Source organism: Drosophila bipectinata, chromosome 3R, assembly GCF_030179905.1.
Source record: "Drosophila bipectinata strain 14024-0381.07 chromosome 3R, DbipHiC1v2, whole genome shotgun sequence".
Lineage (NCBI taxonomy): Eukaryota > Metazoa > Arthropoda > Insecta > Diptera > Drosophilidae > Drosophila > Drosophila bipectinata.
In genome coordinates, this window is record NC_091739.1 from 19,402,093 (window position 1) to 19,428,747 (window position 26,655).

Here is a 26,655-nt window from a genome sequence, read left to right on the forward strand (position 1 = left end):
TTAAAGAGGCTTAAACGTGTTCTTTAGAAGGAAAATGTTTGTTAAAACTATATATAAGTATAGAAAAATATAAAACTTGAAATACCCTCTGCTAGAAAAGTGTATGATCGATGTAAAAATAAATTGTGTGTAGGTTTTCCTCGTTCCTCGAACAGCGACAGCTGCACACCGCCGTTGGGCTTTTGGAAAATGGGGAAAGCCACTCGCGAGTGAGTTTTCCACTGGCGGCGGGATCAGTGCGCGAGAGTGCGTCGTCGAGCGAACACGGAACCCAGAAAAGCCCGAGAAGGAGGATCAGCAGAGACAGCCAACGGGAAAACTGTAGCCAAGTGAAAGTGTGAGGAGGAGATATTTATAGAAGGCCACGCCGCAACTACATATATATTTATATATTTATCCGACAAGTAGCAGATACAGACCGTGATATACATACCCGGATAACGAATCCAGGATGACGGACGTGCCGGAGCCAGTGCGCAAGTGCGCCAACCTGTTGAAGGGCACTCGAAGCGATACGGAGAAGTTCGCGGCCCTGTTCATGGTCACCAAATTGGTGAAGGGCAAGGATTGCAATTCTGCCGGCAAGAAGCTGCTGTTCGAGGCCATTGGATTCCCCTTTCTGAAGAAGCTTCTGGTGTCCAAGGACCTGCCAAGCGATTGCCCACCCTTGGTCTACAAGAGCGTGGCCTTGTCGATCCTCACCTGCTTCTGCCAGGAGGAGGAGCTGGCCACCCACAAGGACATCATCGATGCTATTCCCACGCTGCTGGAGATCGTGGAGCAGGCCGACGACGAGGACTATGAGGACAACCTGATCGTGGTTAGCGAGGCCTACAGTTGCCTGAAGAGCATCGCCAGCTATGAGCCCGGTCAGCAGGCCCTCCTTGCCACTGGAGCTATTCCCAAGATGTCCCAGATATACTCCGCTCAGAGCTTCCAGACCGATGAGGCCCTGCATCTGATTGTGCTGTTGGTGAACAAGTTTGGAGTCGCCTCCTGGCCGGAGGACCCCACGGCCTTCCACGCTCTGATCCAGAGGATTGCCCTGGACATGGAAACGGATCACACTGACAGGAAGTACGAACTGTGCCGGATTCTGGCTGATATCCTGATCACCTGCCGCCGCGAGATCGTCATCAACTCGCTGGAGGGCCAAATTTGGCCGGAGAGTCTGTTCAAGGGCTGCGGCGACATCCTGAAGGCCAAGATCGGACCCAAGCAGAGGGACCCCGCTCTGCATCTGATTTCCACCACCCTTCAGGTGCTTGGCATCCAGTGGGCCTTCATGGACGAGCAGAAGCAGTTCTTCCTTCAGCTCCTTCAGCTGGCGGCCATCGAGGTGCGCATGCAGATGGATGAGAAGAAGCTGGAGACCACCTTCAAGCAGGCGGATCTGATGACCAGCTGCTTCCTGATCCTGGAGCAGTGCATCGAGTACATGGCCACGGACCAGCTCGATCTGGAGCCCAAGGAGAAGCAGACAACCTATACGGCCCTGAAGGGAGCCTTTAACCAGGTGATGGCTGTTTTGACCAGGGTGAGCCAGGACAAGATCCGAGACAGCCCCAATCCCCGCGACAAGAACTTTATCATCGCCATTGTGCGAGTGTTGTCGGCTTGGTTGGCCCAGGAGACGACTGCCATGCGACCAGCCATCTACAAGATCCTGCCCTTCATGCTGAAGGTGGCCAACGAGAGCTTCCACGATCTAAAGACCTGGCGAGCTGGCCCCAAGGAGGGTGTTGCGCCCAACGATGTCCTACGGATTATGCTGCCGGCTCTTTGCCACTTTGCCGTGGAGGATGAGGCCAGGCGGGTGCTGTTCACTCACAAGCAGGACGAAGTCCTCCTAGAGTCTCTGGAGCTGTACTTTAGCATTGCCCACTGGAAGAGACCGCCGATCCCCAGGGCTGAGCGCTTGAAGAGAATGAATGAACCGGATCCGGTGCCAACCCCGGAACAGCAGGCCGAAATGAAGGTCGCCCGGGGCGCCATCGTCGCGCTGTGCAACATCCTGATGAACTTCACCGTGTTGGAGCCCAAGCGTGCCGAGGATGGAGCCACTTTTGCCAGCCTGCTGAAGTTTGTGGTAGAGAACCTACCGGAACTGAAGGATACACCCGACAACCTGGTGATTCACGGAAATCTGGCTGTTCTCGGTCTGCTCCTGCTGAAGCAGCAGTCGAAAAAGGTCAAGCAGAACGACTTCTCCATCTGCCGCTACATCCAGGCCACCATCCGGTTCCTCTGGGACGCCTACAACATCGACGAGAGCAACGACCCCACCGCCCTGGTGGTGTCCATTGCCTACAAGGGCTACTGGTCAGATCTCTCGGAACTTTGGTTCCTGGGCATGCAGACCATGTGCGGAGTTCTGCCCCTGGTACCGTGGCTGTCTGAGTTCGCTCTGGAGTCCGGCTGGGCCGAGGGCATTGTCAAGACCCTGAAGAAGGTCAAGATTGGCACCCTGCCGGCCAACGTGAAGTCCGCCTACGAGGATTTCCTGTCCCAATTGGTCGACGTCAACGCCGATGTAGTGGCCGTTCTCAAGAAGGCCGACGCTCTGCGGGTTTGCCGCAACCACAGGATGATGGATCTGGGCAAGAAACTCTTCGGCGACTAAACTGACCAAAGATGACACAAATTAATAAAATACTCTTCCCTGGAGGCATTTTTTGTGTGTGATTTGTAAACAAGCGAAAAATGGAAAATATTTTTTATGGATTTTATTCTATTTTATATGCTCTATTTTAATGATTAAATAACTAAATTTATTAAAAAATAAACACCACCATTTTTAAAAAATATGCACATCCGGACATAAATTTTATTTTCAGCTTTCATCGAAATGTTTTTGCCATTCATTCGGTTTCGTTTTCGTTTGTTCTGCTCAGCTCGGTGGAATTAGTCAAAAATTTAGCTTGTTTTTGTTTTTTCGGTGAGTTTTATTTTCGAACAAAGAACGTACGTTCGGATATATGGTGGGATATACGGAACACGTCATATTTGCTTGTTTGCCGCTTTAACAACTACAATGTTAGCATGAAACAGCGATGACGAGTCAAAAATAATACTAATAATAAGTGAAATTTAATTAAAAACATTGAGGCAAACTTTTTGCCCAGAAACACGGACAGGAAGCGACGAATTAATAATGTGCTGACATGGAGTGACAACTTTTTTGGTTTGCACTCGAGGTGAGAGAAATGCATGCCAAATTTTTGGCCAAACTTTGACGACAACTTATTCATTGTGTTTCTTTTTTCCAGGATATGAGCTGGGGAAACAAACTAAAAAGTACTTTTTCAAATATAATGCAGGTCTTTAGTCGTTGCATGATTTTTGGTGTATTTCGTTTAAAACTTTAAAGTTTGAAACACATTAGAGTCGCTGTAGCAACCCATTTATTTGCAGCTTTTTTACAAAAAAACTTAAGCGAACTGAATTTACTTTTTAGGTATAATTATAATGTTTTGTGCGGAGAAAATTAATTAGAGTTAATTAAAATAGCTTCCCCATTTTACGTTACATGTCCAACAACGTTTTTATACACAATTTTTTGTTTTCAACAGATATAAGGAAAACATGAAACATTTGAGAGTTGATTATCATTTCATATTTAATAGGAAAAAACAATAAGCGGAACTAAATATTCTATGCCTTTAGAAAATTTAGAAATTTAGAAACAAAATATTTTTCTGGGGGACCTCCTTCAAAAATGACGAAAAAACATGGAAGGGCCATATGGGCCACTGGGGAGTCCATATCTTCGATCCGATTTTCAAGCGAGATGTCTCAAACGAATTGTTGATCGATTCTCTATAAATTTTAATCAAAATCTAGGCATAAAATATTTTTTGGCAGAGTGGCAACTGAAGAGGCTACATTTTGTCCGCTTATTTTATTTTATATATCATAATAATATTGATATTAAATGATGGGATATAAATGTGATTATTAAATGGAATCGCTGGTTTGTTGAACTAAGCCTGGCTAATATCTGAGATTCCAAATAGCTTGAAAATGAAACTAGACCAGAATTCGTGGAGCAGCTGCTAACCAAAGCAAAAGACGGGCATAAATCTCCAATAAATCTTAAATACATATTGCGATGCCTGACTTAGGTTTCGCTTCTGGCCCAAGGAATACATATTACGGCAAAAGAATCGCTCAATCGTGCTATCAGCCACTAGAGCCCCCTGAAACCACCCTCTCAACACCTGCCAGCCATTTCTCTTCTATATCTAAGAGTGGGCGATGGGTTTTTATTACGATATAATATTTTATTGTGTACCTTTAGATGTTTTTGGATATTTTGGCTCGCTACATTTGGGCTTCAACCCTTTTTGTGCGCCCACATTTTTTGTAGCCAACAGAATGTGTAAATTTGCCTGAGCCGTTTGTTGTGTTTTGTCACCGGAATTGCTTACTGGGGCCGTATCAAAGGGGAGTGGGGAGAAGGGCCGTTTTGGTGAATGGGTGACCCCGGGAGTGGATTTGGATTTTTGGGCTATTTGTGCATTTGACAAAGGTAATAAAAAGGGCCTTTGGCTTTTGAAGCGTCGCCTGCTTGTTGATTTTGCTTCTCTGTTTGCTCAGCTCAAAGCTATAAAATATATACAAATATATACGAGAAAACAAAAAAATGTATTTTTATTTTATTTTGTTGTTGTTTGTTTACCTCATTTTTTGGCTGAGCAAACATGCGCTGGCATTTTCCGTTCCTGTTTGGGTTTTGTGGGCTTAAATGTGTTTGTTTCTAATTAAAATTAAAAGGTTTTCGTGGCTGACAACTGCCGTGAAATAAATTACAAATGTCAAACCGAAATTCTGCCAAGCAAGTGGCTAAATCTTAAAGCTAGCACAAAAGGTGTAATCAAGGTACAATGCAATTGCTTCTGTCAACCTACCAGACCCGGTCTCAATGATCCATTAATTTTGCCAGTCAACTCGTCAATCAGACGATGAGAACAAAAAAAAAACCGGTAGACAAAGAATTGGTGGTCATGTGGGAGGTTGTTGCAGCAACAAGTTGAAGCTACCTTGATTGCAATTAGTAGGAGTCTCTGACATTGTTGCCACCTTAATGAAATGAAAACAAAGTTGAAAAGGAGACGAGCAGCCGGAGCAGCAGGAGCAGGATAAGCGAAATAAGACGAAATAAGAAATTCGAGCCAAGTCAACATTTCACTGTGGAAAAGCTTTTACTTTCTTTTTAGTTCTACTTATTATATCCCTAATATGGCTTGTTATTTAAATCAAGGATAATTGTCTAAATTCTGCACAGTGTGGTTTTCAGGAACAACTCGTTGACAAGGAATTCCCCACTCCACTTAGCAGACTGCTTAAGTTTTGAGCTTTGCTTTTCTTTGCGGGAATCGGATAAATATACTCGTACTTTGGCAGCTGAGAATGATCATCTGAGGTGTTAATGCGGGAGGGCTTCACAAGCCATTTAACCCGAGAGTCGTCTCAACTTCCAATAACAATATAAGCGATGCCACGAGATTTTGATTGCCATATTCAAGTGCCACTTGTTGGCGTTACCAACCCTCTTGTTAAAGAAATTGCTTTAAGTTAAAAAGGATACGCACAGCTGCACACCCCAAACAAAGTCACAGTCTGAGATACTGTTTTTTGATTCAACCCCAAGCAATAATAATACGAAATAAAGTAAATGCTGTTCACAAATTTCCAATTGGTGCTGTGGGGCGTTGTTGGGGAATGCTCTTAACACTTCCCATATAATCAGCTGGGGAATTTGTTTGGACATGCCACCTCACACCCCCACTTTAATATCTAGCTGAATTTTCGAGAGGCACGAAACGGTCCCAGGACAAATTAAAATTAATGCAGAGCTTGTGGACATCCAGCCGGAGTAGCAGTAGCAGATGTTGCAGTTGAAACTGGGCAAGTCATAAATTATTCACGACACTTGTCAGCTCCAACTGGCAAGTATCAGCCAGAATTCAGTTTGCTCGAGCGCAACATATGCCGCTGAAGTGGACTCAAAACTTAATCCAAAATAGATATCGGATTGTCGGGGATCTGGTTAAAATTTAATCCGAGCCAAATTTAAGCCTTGACCTTGCCAAAAATTGGAAAAAGCGAGAGCAAGTGAAAGCGAAAAGGCACCGCAAGGCATGTCGCACATTTTATAATCCCCATAAATTGTGTTCGTTCCATTGAACTTGGATTATCGCATCCAGGCAGCTCCAGTGGCAGCTTCTTTTCATATTTGTTGGGTAAGCGGGCGGGACGGTGGTTCTTTTATTATTTTGGGTGTTGGTAATTAAATTTGTCATCACGCTCAGATGGCAATTGGTCGTGGGTCAACGGGTCATAAAAAGTGACGCCCAAAAGTAGGCAACGCTTTGGTTCGGGACAGAGCGGAAATGAACTACACCAACGAGCTCGGCGCTCTTCCTGTTTTTGGCCATCTCTTAAATTTCTCTTCGGCTGCGTCTTGTTTCGGGCCGAAAAGCTCTTAACAAAAAAAGCTCATTCAGCATGATAGCTTTCTGGGGTCCTCTTGTTTTACTTTCCTTGCCTGGTGCCGTTAATGATGCGTTAAATTTAAATGGCCATCACAATTAACGATAATTGCTTTTAAAGTTATTGTCTATGATGTTATTTCGAGTTTTGCGTAGAAATTTGAAATATTTCCATAGTTACTAAGGCCATTATGTAAAATGTAATTGCAACCCATCCATTATCCAGCTCATTTTAATGTCTCAATCGAAGTTGGCGAAAAATCCTTGGTTTTGCGGCAAGGAGGTCAGCCTGCGAGTGCACTTGTTGCCTTTTAATAAATAATTTTTATTACAGTTTCACTGAGTTTTCCATGGGGGGCATGGGGAAAGAAGGGGTGGCGGGTTGTGGCCAACAGGTGAAACTAACAAATAATCCGCTACAAAACTGTTGGAGGGCCAACGGGGATTGTATTACCAGGCAATCGGAGTTCGAAACAAATGGAAACGCTTTCTGTTTTCGGTTTTCGGGAGGTTTGGCGTCCTTTGAAAGCATTTATGAAACATTTTCTTCCTCCCTACCCTCCCGACGCCCACCTCAGCTTTGGCGAATTCAATTGAAATTCAATTGCAATTGCCCATGCCCGCCCACGTTGCGTATACGTAACACAATAAATTATCCAAGTACACAGAAAAGAAAAAATAAAATATTCTCCACGTAAGTATCAAATTTTCGGATAGAGGGGCTTGAAGGGGGGGATGTGGCCCTCCAAAGGCAGCGTCAAAGGTTAGTTTGTACCTCAGTCCAATTCAAAATACAATAAATACTACAAGTGGGCGGCTCACATCGTCGGTGGGTTTCCCTCTTTTTTGTTTGTTTGCTAGCTGTGCTCTTCGATATCAACAAGAAATTCAAATAAATGCATTTTAATGCCAACAGCCTTAGCAGGCGAGTGTGGCCGCTTTAAAAGCTTTCAAATGGAATAATTTATTTCCCCCCAGGAGGCGATGGTGCCGTGGGTGTTCGACCAGAATGGGTGCGGCTCCTCCATCGATACTGTAGTACATTGATGTGTTAATTGCCGTAATCCCAAGGAGGCCAAGGAAACTGGCAATCAGATAGGCCAGAGTTGCCAACGGCGCATCGGAAATTGATAAATTAATTTATCCGCTAATGATATTTTGTCAAGTCAACTGGCTGATTATCCGCAAGCAGGCCAATATTGTGATGATGCAATTCCTCTCCACCCAAGTGAATTGACAACCCTGGGGGCAATTTACATTGCCTTGTATGCAGCACCGCCCATAACCCCATCCCCCAATAATTGCTACACATTTTGTGTAAAAGTATTTCGCCTTTCCTATTTTTTTGTTGTCTTCTCTCGCTAGCCTGAAACAATGCATTTTATCTGGGCTCTTACACATTTTATTTTTTACTCTTTTCCATTCAGCTTCGACATAAGAACACAGGCACACATGAACGTAAAAACGCACATGGAAGCAGAAGCTGAGTCGCTTGCATATTAGGGTTACCCTTGCAATCCTTCAAGTCGGGCTTTTTCTATAAATTCAGTTAATAAGAGTGTAATTTAAGCATCAATTATAATATATATATATTTTTCTTAGAGACTATTCTGTATTAAGACTTGTTATCTTAACCTTTTTTTTTTAAATAATGATCTATGCGCCTTAATAGATCTACCTATAATATTTCAATACTAAAAATACGATACGTTCCTTTCAGCTTGGAGGCAATTGATACATAATATCTATAACAAGATAAATGTTTAAGATATTTTAACGATGTGTTTTCTAATAAAAGATGCAATATTATGTGCAAGTATTAAAAATGTAAGGTTCACCCGGGAAGACAACTTATAGCTAGCCTGCATGCCGCTTGCCTTCTACCACCTACCGCCCCGGCAGTATCCGTCCGCCACCTTGGGTTCCGGGCGGAATGCAAGCCAGTATGCACGTCTACTCTAGATACGATACTACAACTAAATACTTAATTTTGCTCTTTGCCGTTGCCTTTGATTCTTTTAATTTTCCATAGCACATTCGCTGGGCCAGACGAAGGGGCGGGTCTTAGGGGCGGACGTTAGGGGCCTAATACAGGCACACAGTCACTGGCGTACACCCACAGCCTAAGTTTTCTGCCAGTACTTACGGCCTACGCACACTCAGGCATACACATAGGGAACAAAAAAAATATGTGGGCGGAGGGCGAAGATGAGGCGAGGCGGCGGACTGACTGGAAGACAGCTGTTTGGAGCAATGGGTTCGATGCGAGTGCAGCGGCTGCAGAATAAGTCGGTCTTTCATCGCCAGCGGACGTTGGTTTTGCGCCTCATCGCCACCCCCGATTGGAAAAATCGCTCATACGCCGCGTGGCGCGATCGCCAGCGATGCGGAAGTGAAATTGTTTTCTGATTGAAATGTAAATAAGCAGAGCCTGCCAAAACAAATATCGTGTTTATCATTGAAAATATGGGAAAGTGCAGGCCGCTGATTGACGCAGGAATTGGTGGCGCGTTGCACATGTGACGTCTCTTTTAGTAAATTGCCATTTGGACCAAAAATGTGAAAATTCTAATTTTCAACTGAAAGTTTAAAGGAGCTGCGCTATGCTGCGATGTTTTCATACAATTTTGGTTTTAGATTACACAAAAATTAACATTTCAAAAGGAAATTGAAATGAAGAGGCGGCGTGTGAATGTTGACAAGGTGCCATTAAGTGCATAGTGGTTCAAAATGTGTCAAAAATTAGTCAAATTTATATCTTATTAGATTAAAAATAAAAAAGTCCCTAAAAATACTTTACTGATTTGTTGGAGAAACATAAGACTTTCAAGGACCAACGAATCCAAACTCCAGCAATGAGTATTTCATTCATTGACTGATCGAATTGTTTAGTCAGATGTTTTAAATAAATTAAACATGCTATTGTGTAAACAAACATTCCGCATTGGTAAAACTCAAACAATTATACAATTAAGACATAAAAAATACACTCTAAACAGACTATAAAGCACCCATTGCTCTCCATCATCTCAGAATGCAATGAAAAGTGTTTTCAAAATGCTTAAATTCTTGTTTGACATATTTTGACACAATGCTCTCCAAGCTAGACAGTTTCAGTGCCTAATGAATGATTTATTGAAATCAGCTTCTTTCTGAAATTCAGAAATTCAAAAATATTTATTTGGCCTAATAGGACTAGTAGTCTTAACGAGTGTGGATTTTATAAATATCATTCCCACGAAGGGGAAGCCCAATGCACTATGGCTCTGTGGCGCTTGGGTGTAGGAGTATTTCCGTTGTATTTTCTCAGTATTTTGCTCAATTTCCATTTGGCCAATGTTAATGTAGAAATCGCAGAACGCCCCCGAAGGGCAGCCAGGTAATATTTATCTCCAGACGGCCCCAATGAGCTCACATTTAATACGTGGTCGGTTGGTCGGTCTGTCGGTCGGAGGTAAACACGCACACGAATCGTATCTGCCGACATGTCTAATAGGAAATTGGCCAGAAGCGGCTAACTATTTGCCCCTTGTTCCTCTGATCTGGTGTAGCGTAATACTAGAACACCCCGGACTTGTATAAAATAAACATAGGAAGGTACAATAAATTGAGGCAAACTTATGTATTTGTGTGTGTGAGAGCACACAACGAACAACAAAAGTACAAGAAAATACAAATATCGAACACAATGGAAACAATAATGTGCGAAACGATTGGAAATGCGCCACAGTCGCTGACGCTGCTGTCTCCACCGACTCAGTCTATATCTCTATATTGCTGGCCCAGTCCGGTCAGCGTCCGCGTCTCGGTCAGAAGCAATCGGCTAATAGCAGCCAATCGATATTTGTTATCGGTATAATCGACAAAGTGTAAGGGTCTTCAAAAACGGAAGTGTGTGACTAAGTGATACAATTTTAAGAAAAAGGATAAAATGATCTTAAGTAAAACTACAAATTATGAATCTTATACTTCAAAGTATCAAAATGTATTGTGGAAATTTATCAAAATAATCGATTATTTACCAAAAATTTTTTTTTCTTTCTAGCTAATAAAAATATCATAAAAGTGTAGCAAGCCTTGTCGAATTCTTGGCCCTTATTACAGCAGGTGACAAGTGTTAAAGTGCAATGTGCTAATTATGTCACACGGGGCGTATGCGTGCTGTTGAAAGGCAATCGCAAGTGAAAGCCAAAACCAAAGCGGAAGACGGAAAGCGGAGGGTGAAAATCGAACAGAAGGTGGTGCCGAAGGAAAAGGTGGTCTAAACGGCCATTCAATACTTGTTGAATTGTTATCTCTTTGTGTGTGCGAGGTGAAAGAAACGGAAAGGAAAAAAAAACAAATGTCAACTGCCAATGCCCTGAATGTGTAAAAAGAAAAATGTGAGGAAAAAAAAAATAGAAAGCAAAAAAACGGCAAAGGAATTCACGAGAAACGGAAAAATGAAGTGTCAACGATTCGAGATGAAATTATCAATTGCCCAAGCTGCTGCTGAAATGTGATTTATCCACCTGCCTCCAGGTTTAGAAGTGAGTGTGAGTGTGTGTGCTTGGTGTGTGCGTGTAGACAACAAAGGGAAATAATGTCATGCATTGGCTCGACGGTATTTCTTTGGATGACAATTTAATTAGCGGACGCGCCAGCGGCAGCAACGGCGACAACAGCGACAGCAATCAGCGGAAATCAACGCAGTCGAGCTCATCGCCCACCAAAGCAAGTAGGTTGCACCTATACCACCGAAGTATGTACAGTGTACACTTAACAACAAAAACAACACAAATACAACCGTATACCCAGCCACAACCGCAGAGCCTTTCCCCAGGTATCTCTCCGGTTGTGTGTCTATGCGTGTGTGTGTATTTGTGTTACCAAAGCTTTAATTCGTTGACGTGAGCTAACCCGAGCGTGTTTATTTGGCTTAGAGCAAGAGGCAGAGTGAAAACTATCTGCATGTAATCCATATCCACAAGGAGTGCCAATGCAAAATTGGTTTAGTTTCAGTTTTTAAAAGCCAATTGGGGCTCTAAACTCGGCAAAAAATTTTATTTTACTAGAATTTCATGATAGCTGTGGGGTATACTTTTTTATTCATCATTTTTATTCCTTATGGGCTTCAAAAAAGTAATAACCATTTACCAATATATTCTACAATGAATTAAAGAACTACATTTTCAATAAAACTGAAAATAAATATGGAAATAAAGTAATTTTTGTCTGTCTCTAAAATGTATCTATATTGCAAAGCTATTTATAATTAAAATTGCACTACGCAAAAATTATATTTCAATTAGGCCATAAAAGGTACTTGAAAATTATTTTAGCCTCCTTCCACTCGCGATTTTCAGCCAAATTTGTCTTCAATATCCACAAACAAAGGCCAAAATGAGCTTTAATCAGGCAGAACTGAAATCTACTGTACACGGTTTTTAATTGGGCAGAAAATAATTTCAATCATGGCCCCCGACTGTGTATTTATCAGCATGCTGCTCATAATTCACTTTCAATTATTAAAAACATATTCATCATTTAGTCAGAGCAATTAGCAAAGATCGAAATCCATAGGAAAAAAACCGTTTGAACATCATTTGTGTTTCCATTTTATGCGGCTGTGGCTCATTGAACTTATTTCTTTTGGGCCTGCCAAATAGCACACGTATTTTGAACAGATTTGTGTGCTAAGTTAACGATTCCCAAGCAAACTTGTGGAAGCCATTAAGTTCGTCTCGCTTCCGTTACCTTGATCGTTCATCGATCATCGGCCAGGCATTGCTTATTGCAGCGATCTGAATTTTCCGGCTAGTATTTATCCCATTTCCGAAATCCCTCAATTGGCACAACCGAATCGTGTGCAATCAATTCAAATTGCTTGACGTATTGATTTTATTTATACAAAAACAAGAAGGCCAATTTTGATTGAAACCAAAATACCAATACCCTTTCCAGAGTTTACAATCCTTTCTGTCTGAACTTTAAGCATGCTTTTACTTTACAATTTCGGAATTTAAGACACCCGATTGAAAAAATCGTATTAATCACAAACAAATCGCAAGTGCTGGCTGCTGAAAACTGGCGGCATATGGTAATTCAATTTTTAATTTATTGTTTACAAATTCTTATACGTTTGCTTTTGTTTCGCTGCGCTGCGCCCCAGTGTTGCACACACGTCCAAACATTACAACTTGTGGCAGGCAGCCGCATGGATAAAAATAGTCGCGACTCTCTCACCTTTTTGGAATGACTGCTGATGACCTAGTAAAGCCGTGTAGCAGTAGAATTTGTCAGCACGAAAATCTTCGGGAATCCAAATCTAAATTAGTTGTGATTCAGACACCTTCAATAAAAATAAATAACAGTGTTGAAATTTACACCTAAAAAAATCAAATTTCCTAAAACGTGGCATTTTCTAGAACAAACTTCCAGGCATTTAATTTTTGTTCGATATGAGAAAATTTCTGTTACATTACTGATTCTAGTTAAATCAAATAAATTGCATTAAATGATCACGCGATCAGCTTTTCTATAGAATATGTAAAACATAAATTTGTTAAACAAATTTGTTTTCTAATGATCACAATTTTTCCTTTACATATTCTTTTTCAAAATTCAATAATATGTATTTATTTATATGATTTCCTGCAAGTCATATATTATGGAAATTTGAATGACCATAAAATTAAATACATAATGTCCCATAAAAAGTAAATCTCTGTCACCCTTTTCCTTACACACCTCCCTGACTATGGGCCACCATCGAATTAGAAAACTCATATGTTGGCCATTAAAAACTTTAACTGCTGCAGCCGCACATCAAAAGTCGTGCCCCCCTTTTGAGTGCCCGGGCATTATGTGTGTTTATGAAATCGTTCATATTCGTTGTTAGCCGAAAGATCCTCTCGTTCGTCTGGCATAAAAAGTGACCCACACAGGCTAAGGCCCACTGCCCCATAATAGAACCATAAACTGCAACAGGCGGCAAAAAATAGACGCAAACTTGTTCATTTTGCTTATTTGTCCGAGAGTTGGGCTGTGCATTTTGTTTACTCACCGCTCGGCCTGTCTCACGCATCATTTCTTTTTCTAGCCGTCTCTTTCTCAGCCTCCATTCTATTTCTCTTCCGTCTCTTTTTTCCGTTCTTATTGGAGTTGTCTAGCCGCTCAGAAAGCCAAAGATATAGAAGAAACAGTGTCTAACTGAAATCTACAGTCGAGAATTTGCAAAATATACTTTTCTTCTAATTTGTTTTGTCTAATTCTTATTCTTCAAAGTACCAAAAATTCCTAATTTAGTTTTTTGAAAAACAAAGTTTTTTAGTACATTAAAATATTTCCATTGAATAACAAAAGTTAAGGTTATTAAGTAATTACTTTGAATAGTTATGTTCACTTGAAATTTTTGAGAGTTCCATCAAAATTCCTACATAGGATATTGTAAACACTGTTATATTGTAGAATTGATATTTGGCATGAGAATGGGTTAATAACCATAATCCTTAATAGAGAGCAAACATTTTTATATCGCTCACTGTTGGTAGACGGTTTAGTGGCTCACGCACATTCCGGCAGTTTATTGGCATGCCGTATGGTTTTGGCCTGTTCAAATGCACTGCCCCTGGGGCCCCGGATTCCCGATGCCCACCGTATACGCCACAGGCACACAACCACACTGACAAACACCCACAAAAGAAACAACAAATAAATTGTGTGTACGCAAAATATTTAACACGAAAACGCAGAATACACAAAATTCAATGCTGAAGCCAAGTGGTTGCAGTTCCCAGTCGCGTGCCTCACGGGCCACAACGTATGCGTATCCGTCCGACAGAGCGCGAAGAAAGTATCTTGTATCTGGCAGTTCGTATCTCATCCGATCTTTGTCATCGCCGATCGTGTCTGTGGGTGTGTTTGTGCTCGTTGATTCCATTAAGAAGCCCAGAAAGTGCACCTGATGATCATTTTTAATTCGAGAATGTGCTTAAGAATTCTGGATAAATTACCATAAATTGAATTGATATTTTTATGTGCGGCTGCTTAATTGTTAATTGTCGGTGGACATAAATCCTGTCCCGAAAGAGCGTTTCACAAAAATTAACGCAAATATTTATGAGTTCTTATTACGATACTGAGTAAGTTTATAAAACAATAATTTTCACCTTTCTCTTGTTTGTTTATTAAATGGAAATTTTTCGGAATATTCCTGTATGGTATTGGGCGATCAATCATAATTCTGTGATTTATCGGTATTAATCGTTTTATTGGCATCAATCGAAATCTTTATAAACTTTGGAAATTTATGGCCTTAAAAATATAGGATATTATGAGTGTAACATACATGTATGCTGAATATATATGTGTATTCCATTATCTTGGGTCCTGTGTGCCAGTTATGTAATCGCCAAGGAAAATCCTTTGCTTTCAAGCTTTTCAATGCTATGCGAGAGAAAAGAAAAAGTCTCCAAGTGCTTGGTTATGGTGACGGGACAGGAGGGAAGGGGTGTGCAGGGGGGCGACATCCCCTCAAGGAGCGAGGCTGAATTGTAACACATGTAAATATTAATGAAGGATGACAATGTGTACTTGACAACTTAATCGATAAATCAATTGCTATACCAGATAATGCTTTACCCCTTTTGAATATATAAAAAAGAATATATATATAATGATATATACATACATATATTTATATGGTTGTATAGGTTTCGTTGTGCTACACTTTTTGTCTGGCCCTTGGTTGTTTTTGTTGTTCTTGGGGATACGGCAAGAAAGGGGGCGGAGTCGTGTGAAGGCAATGTCTGAGGCATTCGGTGCGTGTGTAGCATACATCCAGGCGCTGGGGCATTGTGTAACAACCAAGAGCCCGCAACCCGTCCAGACACTGCCGTCGCCAAAAGCCATAAAGAACGGAATGTCATTGAACATCTAGATATTAAAACCGGAATCAGTATTCCGCACAGCAAGCCTCCAAACCCAACAATTTTTAAGGTGCCACAAAATGTGTTTCAAATTTTAAAAGCACTTCTCCAAAAAAATGTACTTTACACAAAGTACACAAAAAAATGGTCACCACAAGTGGCATCAAGGAAATACATATTTTATCCGTTTCTTTTAAAAAAGGGAATCCTATTTATAGAACACGACTATTTTGGTCGAGAAATGTAGGAATTCTCAGAAAACAATGAATTCCAAACTTAAGGACATAGCCAGTAAAGAAAAAATAATACAGAGAAACAACAGAACTCTTTTTCTTTATTGCGTTACAAAAATGTATTGTTCTTTGAAGCCTGAGAACAGAAGTAATGCCCATAATATTTAATAAACAAAGATATAAAATGAAAAATTCAAGTTCAAGGTAGTAATTTTAAGCCAATATGAGAAGAGTATTTAAATAAAACGTTTTTTTTTATTTATCTTAAAGAATATTTTATAATAACAAAAAGATAGCCACTCCATCCTCACACCATTTAAACACATTTAATATGTGTATGTACATACATACATCATACAGAATTGAAAAGTATGATTTTACAGTTCAATGAATCAAATTATTTGACGAATATATTCAGATGGGAAAAAGGATATGATGACAGTATTAATCAGATATTTTTGTTTCTTTTGTGGATACCATATTTTTTCTGCAGGGATATACCAATTTTTCAATGCGCTTACATACTTTGCTCTAGTCTAAATAAACACGCTCTCAGCTATTTGTAAACAAACAAACCAAAGAAAAAAACAAAACTTAAACAGAAATCCAAAACAAAACCAAAAAAAATTAAGAAAACACACACAAAAACAAAAATTAAATAAGCAAGAAAATAATTTTCCATTTTCATTATTATGATTTTGGTTTGCGTCCACCAATTTTCCCCCTTGTTCCTCTCTGCCCCTTTTATTTTGAATGTTGTTTTGGTTTGGTATCAAAACCAATTTTTTTTTGTTTTACTTTATGTGTATTTTGTTTTTTGTTTGTTGATTTTTCTTTCACATGCGGGAAATCTAATGCACGACTATGCTCCGAGAACGAAGACGTCATGCACACTATAAGCTAAATAGCAGGTAAACTTAACTGATTAATATCTTTATTAGCCATAAGCTCTAGCATTAAGTTTGGGTCCTGCTGGCCGATAAGTAGGCGTTTTCTGGCCAAAAGTGATCGTGGGTATAAGAGAGAAAGCTTTGAGGAGGTGCTTTTCCAACAAACAAATCTCTTATATATTTTTTTAAACTTTAAGAAAATATTAAGCTTTTTGGGATCATCAAAGCTACTTGTTTGTTAAAGCTTTTATATATGTAAACAATAATTATAGTAATTAAAATTAAGTAATATATTTTTTTTAAATATACATCCATCTTATAGTAAGTATTGTATACATATTGTATACAGTATCTTTATAAATTTCACCATTTGGACTAAATTTATTTGGTTCTTAGGAAGCTTCCCTTTAATCTCCTGGTACTTATGCAAATTACCTCAACTATTTTCAAGAAAAACAAGAAAAAATATAAACGGCCAAGATTAAACTGTCCACGTCAAATTTATGTCAAACTAAACAATAGATACCGCGGCGATAAATGACAGCAGTGATTAGCTTTGAAAAAAATTGGCACGAGTTAGCTAAAGTAAAGTATATTTATGATTCTGACGCGCTTAGCTAACCTTTGCTAATTTTCTAATTGGCTGATAAATAAGCGGATTCACACACATTTTTCATAAATGAAAATATTATTTATTAGCCGCCGATGGCCCACCCTGTGAACTTTACATAATAAATACATACCGCCAGAGCGATACTAACGAGCCGAATGAGTGGGGACTTATTTTTAAAATGTTGTGCGTAGAAAAATACATATTTGTCCAAGATTTAATGGGATATACGAATATGTGGGGGCTTGATATAGTTTTATTTAGGCTGCCAATGTCGCGACACATTTCACAAGGATAGAGGACGCTGGCCTGTCAATTTAATTCGTTCGGATCTCAATAAAAGAGCTGTTAATTTAATTGAAAATGTGGTTGTTGTTAATTTACTCTATCAACTGCTGCTTACCGAAGAAATAAATTAATTTCTCCTGTATCCATTTTACATGCATATGTGTACACAAAATGCCCACCAATAAGCCCCAAACCGAATCCAAAATGGAATGCGATTAAAGGCTTGATTAATTTCAATTTATTTCCTATGCTATCAATACCGATTTTGGTACCACAAAAAAGAATATATATCCATCGGAAATTTATTCAAAAAATAAATATGCGAGTAAATAAAGTCAACGTGCTCTACCCGAACAAAAAAAAAAAAAAAATTTTATTGGAATAATTAGATGGATAATTGATTGTGTAAGCACTGGGCTTTATTCAATTATTTTTTGCCTTCTGGACAAATAAGAACCAGTTTAAAATAATTTAAAGTTTTGTTTTATGATTATTCTTGCCATATTATTATAAGTGAATGATAAAAAAGTTGTGGGGGGAATAAGGTGTAGCTGTTCCAGGGACTGTGCCCTTTATTTATTTTATTTTTATTTTTTCACATTTTTCAAAGAAACCAAAACCAAGAAACTGGCCAAGAAATTCGCCAGAAATTGAATGATTTCTCTTTGATATTTATTTTGAAAATAAAACTGAATTAATTGATTTGGAGGGCATCCAAAGTTCGATGTCCTTTTTCAGGTGTTTCCCTTAGCTTTGTGCTCTTTATACCGTCTGGTACGTGGTGCTTTTGTTAATCTTATAAACGAATTCTCGACACAGCATGCGTATATTTCATTGAGAACAATAACTTGTTGTTCTTTCGATTTACTCGCCAGAAATTTGCTTTATGAAACTTTTTGCCATGTTCGTTTTTCATTTTTCTTTTAATTTGAATAAAAATTGATGCAGACAAAGCTTGTTGCTCTTGGCTATGGCAGCGTTCAATGCCAGTCCGTCGGCGTTTGGCGTTTGTTGTTCTAGTCGCTTTATTTTTTGGCCAAAACTGATCTCGCCCAACTGTCAGTTTTCGGTTCATAGTCGACACGTGCGGTTTTGCTGCGGTGAAATTGACTTTTGTTCGCACATTTCTCATATTGTCACGCGGCTGGTTGTTAACAAAAACCTATAATTAATTATTGGAATTGCTGTGAATGGGATTGCTGTAGCATTGAAGATCGGTCCCCATATGATTGCATAAACGCGGAAAACCCCAAGAAAAGTGATACAAGTTTGTTCACACGTGTGTCCACTTTGTGTTGAAATAAATGAAAGGCGCCAAAACAGCTCGAACGCAATATGAACGGAGTCGGAAGAGCAACAAACGCTCCGAAAAGTCCGCAAAGTAAGCGAAAGTAGTTTCAATGTTTTCCCTGGATGTCCCTTGCTTTGCTCATCGACTTCCCTTTTTGGCCGTGAAATGCCAAGTGCACTTTAGTCTTGGTCGCGTTCGGACGCGGACATCTGGCCCTCGATTATTATTAAAAGCCATTAAAATTCTCGTCTAATATCCATACACTTCAGTGGTCGTAAAATAAACAATATTCGCTTATGGCTAGCCGGACTAAAAATAATTTCAGTTTGTTTATCATCGGTTCGTGTACATTGTCCAATTTGATTTTACACTACAAAGTCGTACACAAAACTCGCTAAAAATGTTTACTCATGCGAATTCATGCTTTCTGTGTATTTTTCTTGCCGCCTCGGTGTGAGTGCAGACTTCAATAAAACTGCCATAGTTTGCTTTCCTATCGATCATCAGTTTATCGATTTTATTCTTGGTATATTCATAGGTAAACGTGACGCGAACGAACGATTTTTGTATACATTGGGAAATCAGAAAATAGATTTTCCAAACGAGGGTTGGATTGTTTGGGGAACCAGTGGATCTACAGATTGTGAACTGGAAAAAGAGCAAATTGTTTGGCTTATGGATTTTGAGAAAGCAACTTTGAATGGTATTAAGTTATTTAGTTAATAGTTCCTTTCCGAAAATATTATTCATTTGTTAATTTAACATTTAAGTTCGGTTAGGCGAAAGGTTATTCACAAATATTACTCATACGACCCGTAAGCCGGTAAAAATAGTTTTCAATCTAGTTTATTTTGGTATCTTCGGCTTTAAACATAGTTCCAAGTCCAAGTCCCTTTTTTATTTTTATATACTAAGAGCCACTTTTCTTTTTATTGAATAACAATATAAAACAGATACAAATAAAACAGAATGTACGCGGTGCGTATGCGTGTTATACTCACTTGTGCTTTGCTGACTCTTTTAAATAGAATATTAATATTGTTTGAATAAAAATAAAAAAAGGAAAGAAAATGAAATGCAAAATGGTTAGGTCAGACTAAAATTTTAAATGTTTTTCTGGGTGACGAAAGCTTCTACAGCCTACAAATTTATTATTGCCTAGTTTTTTGGGTAATTGGATGCTGCGATGATTATTAGGGGTGCCTAAAAGAATACCACGTAATTTTACATTTTTCTTCCAGTTTTCTCAAGAGATTTAAATAATATTTATTTATAAAATAAAAATATTCGAACTCTTTTCCAATCAGGCAGAATAAATGACACTTGGCTGACTTAAGCGTGGCATCTGAAAAATTCAAGTACAAAAGACTTTTCCCTCTTGATAAATATGGGGCGACGTTTTCACATTTACGCATTCCACAAATCGAATGGGAGACAGTGCCCCAGACGGAATACGTACGTTGAATAGGAAAAAATGTGTACATAAATATTTGTTTATGCCAACATAGGCGACGGCTCTAAGAGCTGGGGGCTCTCGAGCGATCGGCAGTTTGTCAAAAATTCTCAGCGCGGACAGCAGTGTCACATCGCTCGGCATAAAAAACGTAAGTTATGGAAAATTTGCAAAGAATCCCATATTTATGGATCATTTGGGATTTGAATAGATCTTTTCAAATGGCTAATTTGATTTGGGGGAATCAAGTGCTCAGGGGGAATAAATTGTTGTCGGAAACTGTGGAATACTCTTTTCAAATACTATTGATTGTATTTATTTTCTTAGCAAAATTCTGATAAAATTCCTCTTTACTTTTTACGTTTGGCAACGGCTGGTGATTGGATAAAATAATTTATTTATGTTCCGTTCTTGTAATTTATAGCGCTGCTGTGCTTATTTTCCTCTTCCGAGCCGTTTTTTCTCTAGCACCACCTTCAGGCGTACCAAAAATCAGTGAAATATTTATATTTATTTTTCCTGCGTCGCTGCCTTTTTTTTATTATTATTTATTTATATGCGGCGAGTGTTGAAAGGCCCCTGCCATATAGCCGAAGAGAATGTCTAACAATTGGTTCCAATGCTGGATCTATCCGCTTCAGTTGACTTACAGCATTCGTTGAAGAACGACCCACATTCTTTTGGGGATTTGGATATTTTTGATAAACTAAGTTTGGAAAAAGTTGGGAATGTTGATTGGCTGCCGTTCGCCATGGCAGCCGCTTAGCAGCAGTCGAAGGCAATTCCTTTAATCTTTGTTCAGATGCTTGAAGAACTTCTTAAAACGTCATTATAATTCGTATCGAACTTTTCAGATTGGACAGAAAGTCATCGCGGGGCATGATATACGAGAATGAGGAGCTCAGGCTGCGCACCATCAACATTAATGCAGAAGTCGAACGAGGTAATAACGGATCAAAAGTTGGCCCAGTAATGAGCCATAAAAAGAAATGTTTCTGTTTGATTTTTCAACAAACAGGAAATCAAATAATCGTTAAACAAATTGCGAAAACAACCTGAAAACAGCCAATTAAAAAGACATTAGATGGTGGCTGATAAAAAAAGCCAAAATAATCCAACAAAATATAGCTAACAAAAAATATACTCACCTACTCAGCTTTTTAATATATGTATTCATTTCGCTGCCCACCTATTCTACTATATACGTATATCCGCTGAAGAAATATTCATTAAAAAGTGTTTTCATTGCCAAAACAGAAGATAAGCGAATGTAAACAATGCGATTGGAGGTGTCTAAGGTCTGACAGCTCTGCGTGATGGCCACGTGCTGCCTCTCTTGACTTGGCCAAGAAGTGTTGCCATGGCTCTTATAATTTTCTAATTTTCCAGGCCAATCGGACATCAAGCGCTTGCGACGCGAAAACGAACAGCTTCGTCGGGAGATCTGGACTTTGAGGGACGAATGTGATCGGCTCAACAAGCGCTTTAAGGCGAAACTCAACGAGCATGAGTTTGGAGGCTGCCGGGGGAGCGGAGGCAGTGGCGGCACTTGCCACGCCTATCGCTGTAGCGGCGGGCGGGGTAGTGGAGGTTGTGATGTAAACAGTGATGTAAGTACAGTTCTTATTTTTTTTTTAAAGTTTCTTAATTAATATCCTTTAAGGACTCGGACTCATGTGATACGTGTCGTGGGGCAGACGATGGCCACTGCAGCGACGAGTGCTGTCAAGAAGGCTCCTGTGCGCCTCCCAAGCCACCTCTGCCGCCGGAGGTGCCCTCCCAGGCGTCGCCTTCCAAAAACGAGGCCACCAACAGCAGCCAAGGCAAGGAGTCCCAGCCAATGCACTTTGATCACCTCTCCGTGGTCTCCGAGGAGACGCTCAGCAACCCGGAGCTACTACTGGCTCAGCACCAGGAACACCTGATGATTGCCACCCAGGATCCCAATGGCTCCCAGAGCACTCTGCCCAGCCTAATGGGACCTCTGACTCCGCTGACACCCATCGAGATGGTGGCCAACCAGCTGAGTGATCTCCAGGCGACGGTTCCGCCACTCTCCTACTTTGAGAACATCCTTCAACAGCACATAGGTGGTCGGAATCCAGGTAAGCTCACTAAAAGTAACTAACAGATAGATTTTGCAATTAATTCCTAATACTTTGTAGCTCAAACCCCCTCTCCGGAACTGGGCACCAGCTCGAGCACCACCACCGGCCAAACAATGCGTCACACCAACGGCTGGGACTACAACCTCCAGTCACCGTTCTCGCAGCGCAAATACTCAGCCCACTCATCACCCTCCGGCTCGCCACCGCCCCCACTGCCGCCACCGGGCACCACGATGACCACCTTTGTGCCCACTTCCGCCCACCAGACTATGCCCAAGATCGCCCTGAACGCGGCGCCGCCGCAATTGGCACTGCCAACGGAAATGGGCGACATCGAAACGGTGGCCATCACCACGAACGCCACGCAACAAGCGCTCAACAGTCCCAAGCACTTCTTTGCGCCGATCAAGCCGCGCCTGAAGCTCAATACCAAGCTAGCCAATGAGTCGTCGCCGAGCCAGGGGCACGAACAGGACGACTTGCCGCCAGGATCTCCACCGCCGCCGCTCCGCGACCCTCCGGACATCTTCGTCAATAACGCTCTGGCTTCACCTTATCAGCGCAGAATCTCGCCTCAAGTAAGTCCGCGTCACAGGCGCACCGCCCACTCGCATTGCCACGCCCATCAGGCGTCGCACCACCGCAGCCGCCCCTGCCTAAGGCAACGCCCCCAGCCAGCACACTGCTCCCTTCATCGGGCGGTGGTGGATGTCGCCGCCGCCGTAGGCTTGGGGGAGGTGGGGCCTCATCCAGGTTCAAGTGTCCTGGATATCTATACTGCTGCTCTCGCGGCGGCAGCTGCCGCTCGGTGTTCGCCACTGCCAACGGCCCGATCCGCGGATCCCATCTACGCGACCGCACAAAAGCCCGCCCAGAGCTCGTGCACCTCGGCCACGGCCTTCTCTCAGCCGGTGATGGCCGTCACCACGCACTCCGCAAAAGCCAACAGGCCTAGGTCGGTGGGACAGGCCCAAAGGGTGGCCAAGTCCGAGGAGAACGTTAGTCAGGTGAGGGATCTCTGGCCTTCAGACGATCATCCTCGAATCATAGCCATTTGGAATCAGTCATCCGATTAGATCCGTGTTTCTATGTTTCATGATTTAAGTAATTTTTGTATGTCATTGACTAGAGGTACTTAAGGTGTCATTTTTCCTTTCTTAATCTACATCTCTGAAATTTTTGTAGCTTTTTGATTTCTTTATCTTTTGCTTATTATTACATTATTTGAGGAGCTCATTACCCTCTTTTGTAGAGAATATTCATTTAGTTCCTTTTGATTTCCTTATCAGGTTTTTAATTTTGTCATGGTTTGAATATTTATTATGGTTTTTTTAAACAAATATTTATTTTGATAGAAAATTTAATTAAAAATCGATTTAATCGAAAGAAAAAACTTTTCTAGCTTTACTTTTTCCACCTTTTTCCACTTTTATTTAGTGCCCTAGATTAGTTTAATGTTCAGAAAAAACAGAACTAGAATACAAAATATTATGTGTTATACGATTTTAAGATGGTTTTATAAGTCCATTTCTATGTTTCTCAAACTTTAGATTTGATTAGAGATTAGCTGTCCATAACCCCCTAAAAACGATCGAGTCCTTACGAAATCATAACCATGATCCTCTTACCGTAAAGACTTGCTTTGCTTGCTATATAGCATTAAAAAAATCTTTAAATTAAGATAACGTAACAAAATAACTAATTTTTCTGCAGACGGATTCCGTCAATTTGGAGTCGATCCTCAACGACATCGAGACGATTTCAGAGGACATACTGGCCATTCAGCTAGAGAAGAGCAAGTCGCGGGACAATCTCAGCCAGGATCAGAATAAGGACGATGTCCGGGCGAAGAAGCCCTATCGTTCCGAGATGAACCTGTATTTGCAGTACGATGGCACAAATCCGACCATTTCCCCCGCGACTGCCACCACGGAAGCGGAAATGGAAACAGGAACGGCAGTGGCCACTTCCGCTGATTCCATTAGCAAGCTATTGCGGCGCACCCGTTCCCTGGAGAGAGAGCACACTGACAGTCCTGCCCCGCACATTCCGGATCCCATGGCCCCGTTTCCCGACAAGTGCACATACTTGGGCTTCGAGCAGATCAACCAGGCAGTGGGAGTGCCTCCTCCTTCCCCGAATGGCAACAGGCCACCGATAGCAGCCAAGCCAAACATATCTCAGAAGCCACCGCCTCCCCTGCCGCCAGCCAGGAGACCGACAATGCCCACAGAGCCACCACCCCCGCCACCCACATCCCTCGCCGGACTGACGCCCAACAAGAGCCAGTTGTACAAGACGCTGGCCTCGGCGGCGGCCAAGCGCGCCATTTTCCGCTCCTCGCCATCGCAGATCACCCGATCCCTGGACGTAGACCTCACAGCGTCAGAGGCGTCCGGGGAGGCTGGTGGAGAGCAGGCGGCCTCAGGAGATGTGAGTAAAAAAAACATTTAAAAATATTAAATAATCTATTTTAAATCTGTCAGATGGAGGAGCTCGCCCGACGCAAGGCGCGACGCGTCTCCATTGTGTGTGGAAACCCTGGCCAGCAAGACGAGGTGAACGGCCCAGTGACCACCGCTCACACGGCCACTGCCAGCTGCGTGGACCTGAGCACTGTGCTCCAGCATCCGAATGTCAAGGCTTTCAAGCAGATCAGCCACAGCACTCCCAGCTCGCCACATTCCTCCCGCCGCCGCACCAACAGCAACTCAATGGCTCCCCCTACCGCCGGTGGGCATCCTGAGGTGGGGGCTACGGCTTCAGCGCCACCAAGTACCAGCCACCATCATCACCATCGCAAGGAGAGCAGTGATCCGGTGCCCATGACGGCTACCGTCAGCCGAACTAAATGCTCCCGCAGGCATTCTGAGGGAACGGTGCACAACGTCCACCGGAACAGCTCGGCCAGCGGCGGCGGGGGTGGCCACCACCACCACCACAGTCACCATCATCCGCACAGCGGGCTGGTGATCAGCAGCAATCCGCACCACAGCCACCATTCCCACCAGGATAGTAACCACGAGACGGTCACCTCGCTGTCGGACCGGAACTCCAACAGCTTCGCCTCCTCTCGCGAATCCTCGACGAGCTTCAGTATGCGCTCGAACCGCCGCAAGATCTCTATCAGCTCGCACACGGGCGGCAAGATTCCGTGGTGCGGCTGCTGGGGCAACGGGTGCCTCTAGGAGCTGGAGTAGCTTCATGTGCCGTCCAGAAATCGAGTGCAATATAATTCGCTTAGTTGACATTGAAAGGGAGAGTTTCATTGTTAGAGGATTCTAAAACCAAAAAAATAATACTTTTGGGAATGCAACTAAGTGAAATATATTGTACCCCCTTAACGAATGTACATTCTTAAGATCTTTAAGCCCAAAACCCATTGACATGCTTGTATATGGCTAACTATTAGTTAGAGTAGATTGTTTAAGAACATAAGCTTGCATTTTGTTTTTAGAAACAAAGTACAAAACCAGTTTAAAAAGTTTCAATGGAAGTTAACTAACCCAATTGGCGAGTCAAAATTCAATTCAAAATTTGTATATATTTGAATAGAAATGTTTAAGTTGTAGCATTTAATAATGGTTCCAAAAAAGCATGTAAATTCTATGAATAATCCTATGTAATAATTGTTGCTCAATTCGGAGAGAATATAAATCACAAAACATTATAAAAGGATGGCAGAAAGTTACGGGGGTCTAATTGGGATAAATTAAAAGAAGCGGCTTGAAAGGCAACTTTAAATTTAAAGCTCCATGTCCTGGTAAATGCTCCAAAGTTTTTCGAATGAATTCACTAAAAGTGCTGCTGTGCAAGGAGTGGGTAAAGGACACGGCAGGCGGCAGGCGGCGAGCAGGATGCAACGTCGGTGGCAGCAAATGCAACTGAAATTTCGCAACAAGCGAAAATATACAATATGCAAATTAGCCGCAAATTAAGGTGTAAAAATGCATGACACACAAAACGCCTCTAGGATATATGCAGGAAACAAATTAAATTTTGCTCCATGTACCAGTGCAAATTGCGGTTGCAGTGCAAGGCGTGAAGGTGGTCGTTCGGGTGGTAGTCTAGTAAAAAAAATACAAAACCATGATAGACCCAGAGAGCAGAGGCCACTGCAGTGCGCCACAAAATGTTGCCCAGCCCAAGGCCACACCACAGTTTATTGTACTCTTCATTTTAGCTGCGAAACATCCTCAACCTGGCTTTGGAAGGGAGGACTCTCTATCTCCATCGGTGGCCAGCTGCCAATCGATTGGGCGGCACATCAAATTCGTTTTAGAAATAAAAGTATTTATGGCATCTTGGTTTAATTGATTGGCTGCCAACTTTTCCCAGATTGCCGCCAGTTTTATTTTATTGCATTGTGTTTGTCTTGG

General features: G+C 41.5%; 2 protein-coding genes and 1 long non-coding RNA gene across 12 annotated transcripts; all 3 read left to right on the forward strand.

Moving 5' to 3' along the window:
- Positions 1 to 220: 220 nt before the first annotated feature.
- Positions 221 to 2,786, forward strand: Neurochondrin (neurochondrin). Of its 3 annotated transcripts, none has more exons than XM_017245231.3 (2): positions 221 to 337; positions 409 to 2,786. In XM_017245231.3, exon 2 carries the CDS (start codon positions 452 to 454, stop codon positions 2,621 to 2,623), a length of 2,172 nt encoding a protein of 723 aa, XP_017100720.2. In that variant the 5' UTR covers positions 221 to 337; positions 409 to 451; the 3' UTR covers positions 2,624 to 2,786. The 3 variants fall into 3 exon arrangements, with proteins under 3 accessions (XP_017100720.2, XP_017100721.2, XP_017100723.2); XM_017245232.3 differs by having other exon boundaries at positions 224 to 337; positions 406 to 2,786; XM_017245234.3 differs by having other exon boundaries at positions 224 to 337; positions 412 to 2,786.
- Positions 2,787 to 8,793: 6,007 nt separating this feature from the next.
- LOC108127898 (uncharacterized) lies at positions 8,794 to 25,954 on the forward strand. 8 transcript variants are annotated; one of them, XM_043212075.2, is made up of 9 exons: positions 8,794 to 8,910; positions 10,540 to 11,211; positions 16,511 to 16,547; positions 21,023 to 21,111; positions 21,558 to 21,778; positions 21,832 to 22,273; positions 22,334 to 23,283; positions 23,990 to 24,709; positions 24,763 to 25,954. In XM_043212075.2, exons 2-9 carry the CDS (start codon positions 11,082 to 11,084, stop codon positions 25,462 to 25,464), a joined length of 3,291 nt encoding a protein of 1,096 aa, XP_043068010.1. In that variant the 5' UTR covers positions 8,794 to 8,910; positions 10,540 to 11,081; the 3' UTR covers positions 25,465 to 25,954. The 8 variants fall into 8 exon arrangements, with proteins under 8 accessions (XP_043068010.1, XP_017100714.2, XP_070137674.1 ...); XM_017245225.3 differs by having other exon boundaries at positions 22,334 to 22,854; positions 24,763 to 25,950; XM_070281573.1 differs by lacking the exons at positions 8,794 to 8,910; positions 16,511 to 16,547 and having other exon boundaries at positions 11,085 to 11,211; positions 22,334 to 22,854; positions 24,763 to 25,949.
- On the forward strand, positions 12,450 to 12,859 carry LOC108127899 (uncharacterized). Its single transcript, XR_001773445.3, has 2 exons — positions 12,450 to 12,573; positions 12,646 to 12,859. It is a non-coding gene; the product is annotated as an uncharacterized lncRNA (long non-coding RNA).
- Positions 25,955 to 26,655: the final 701 nt, after the last annotated feature.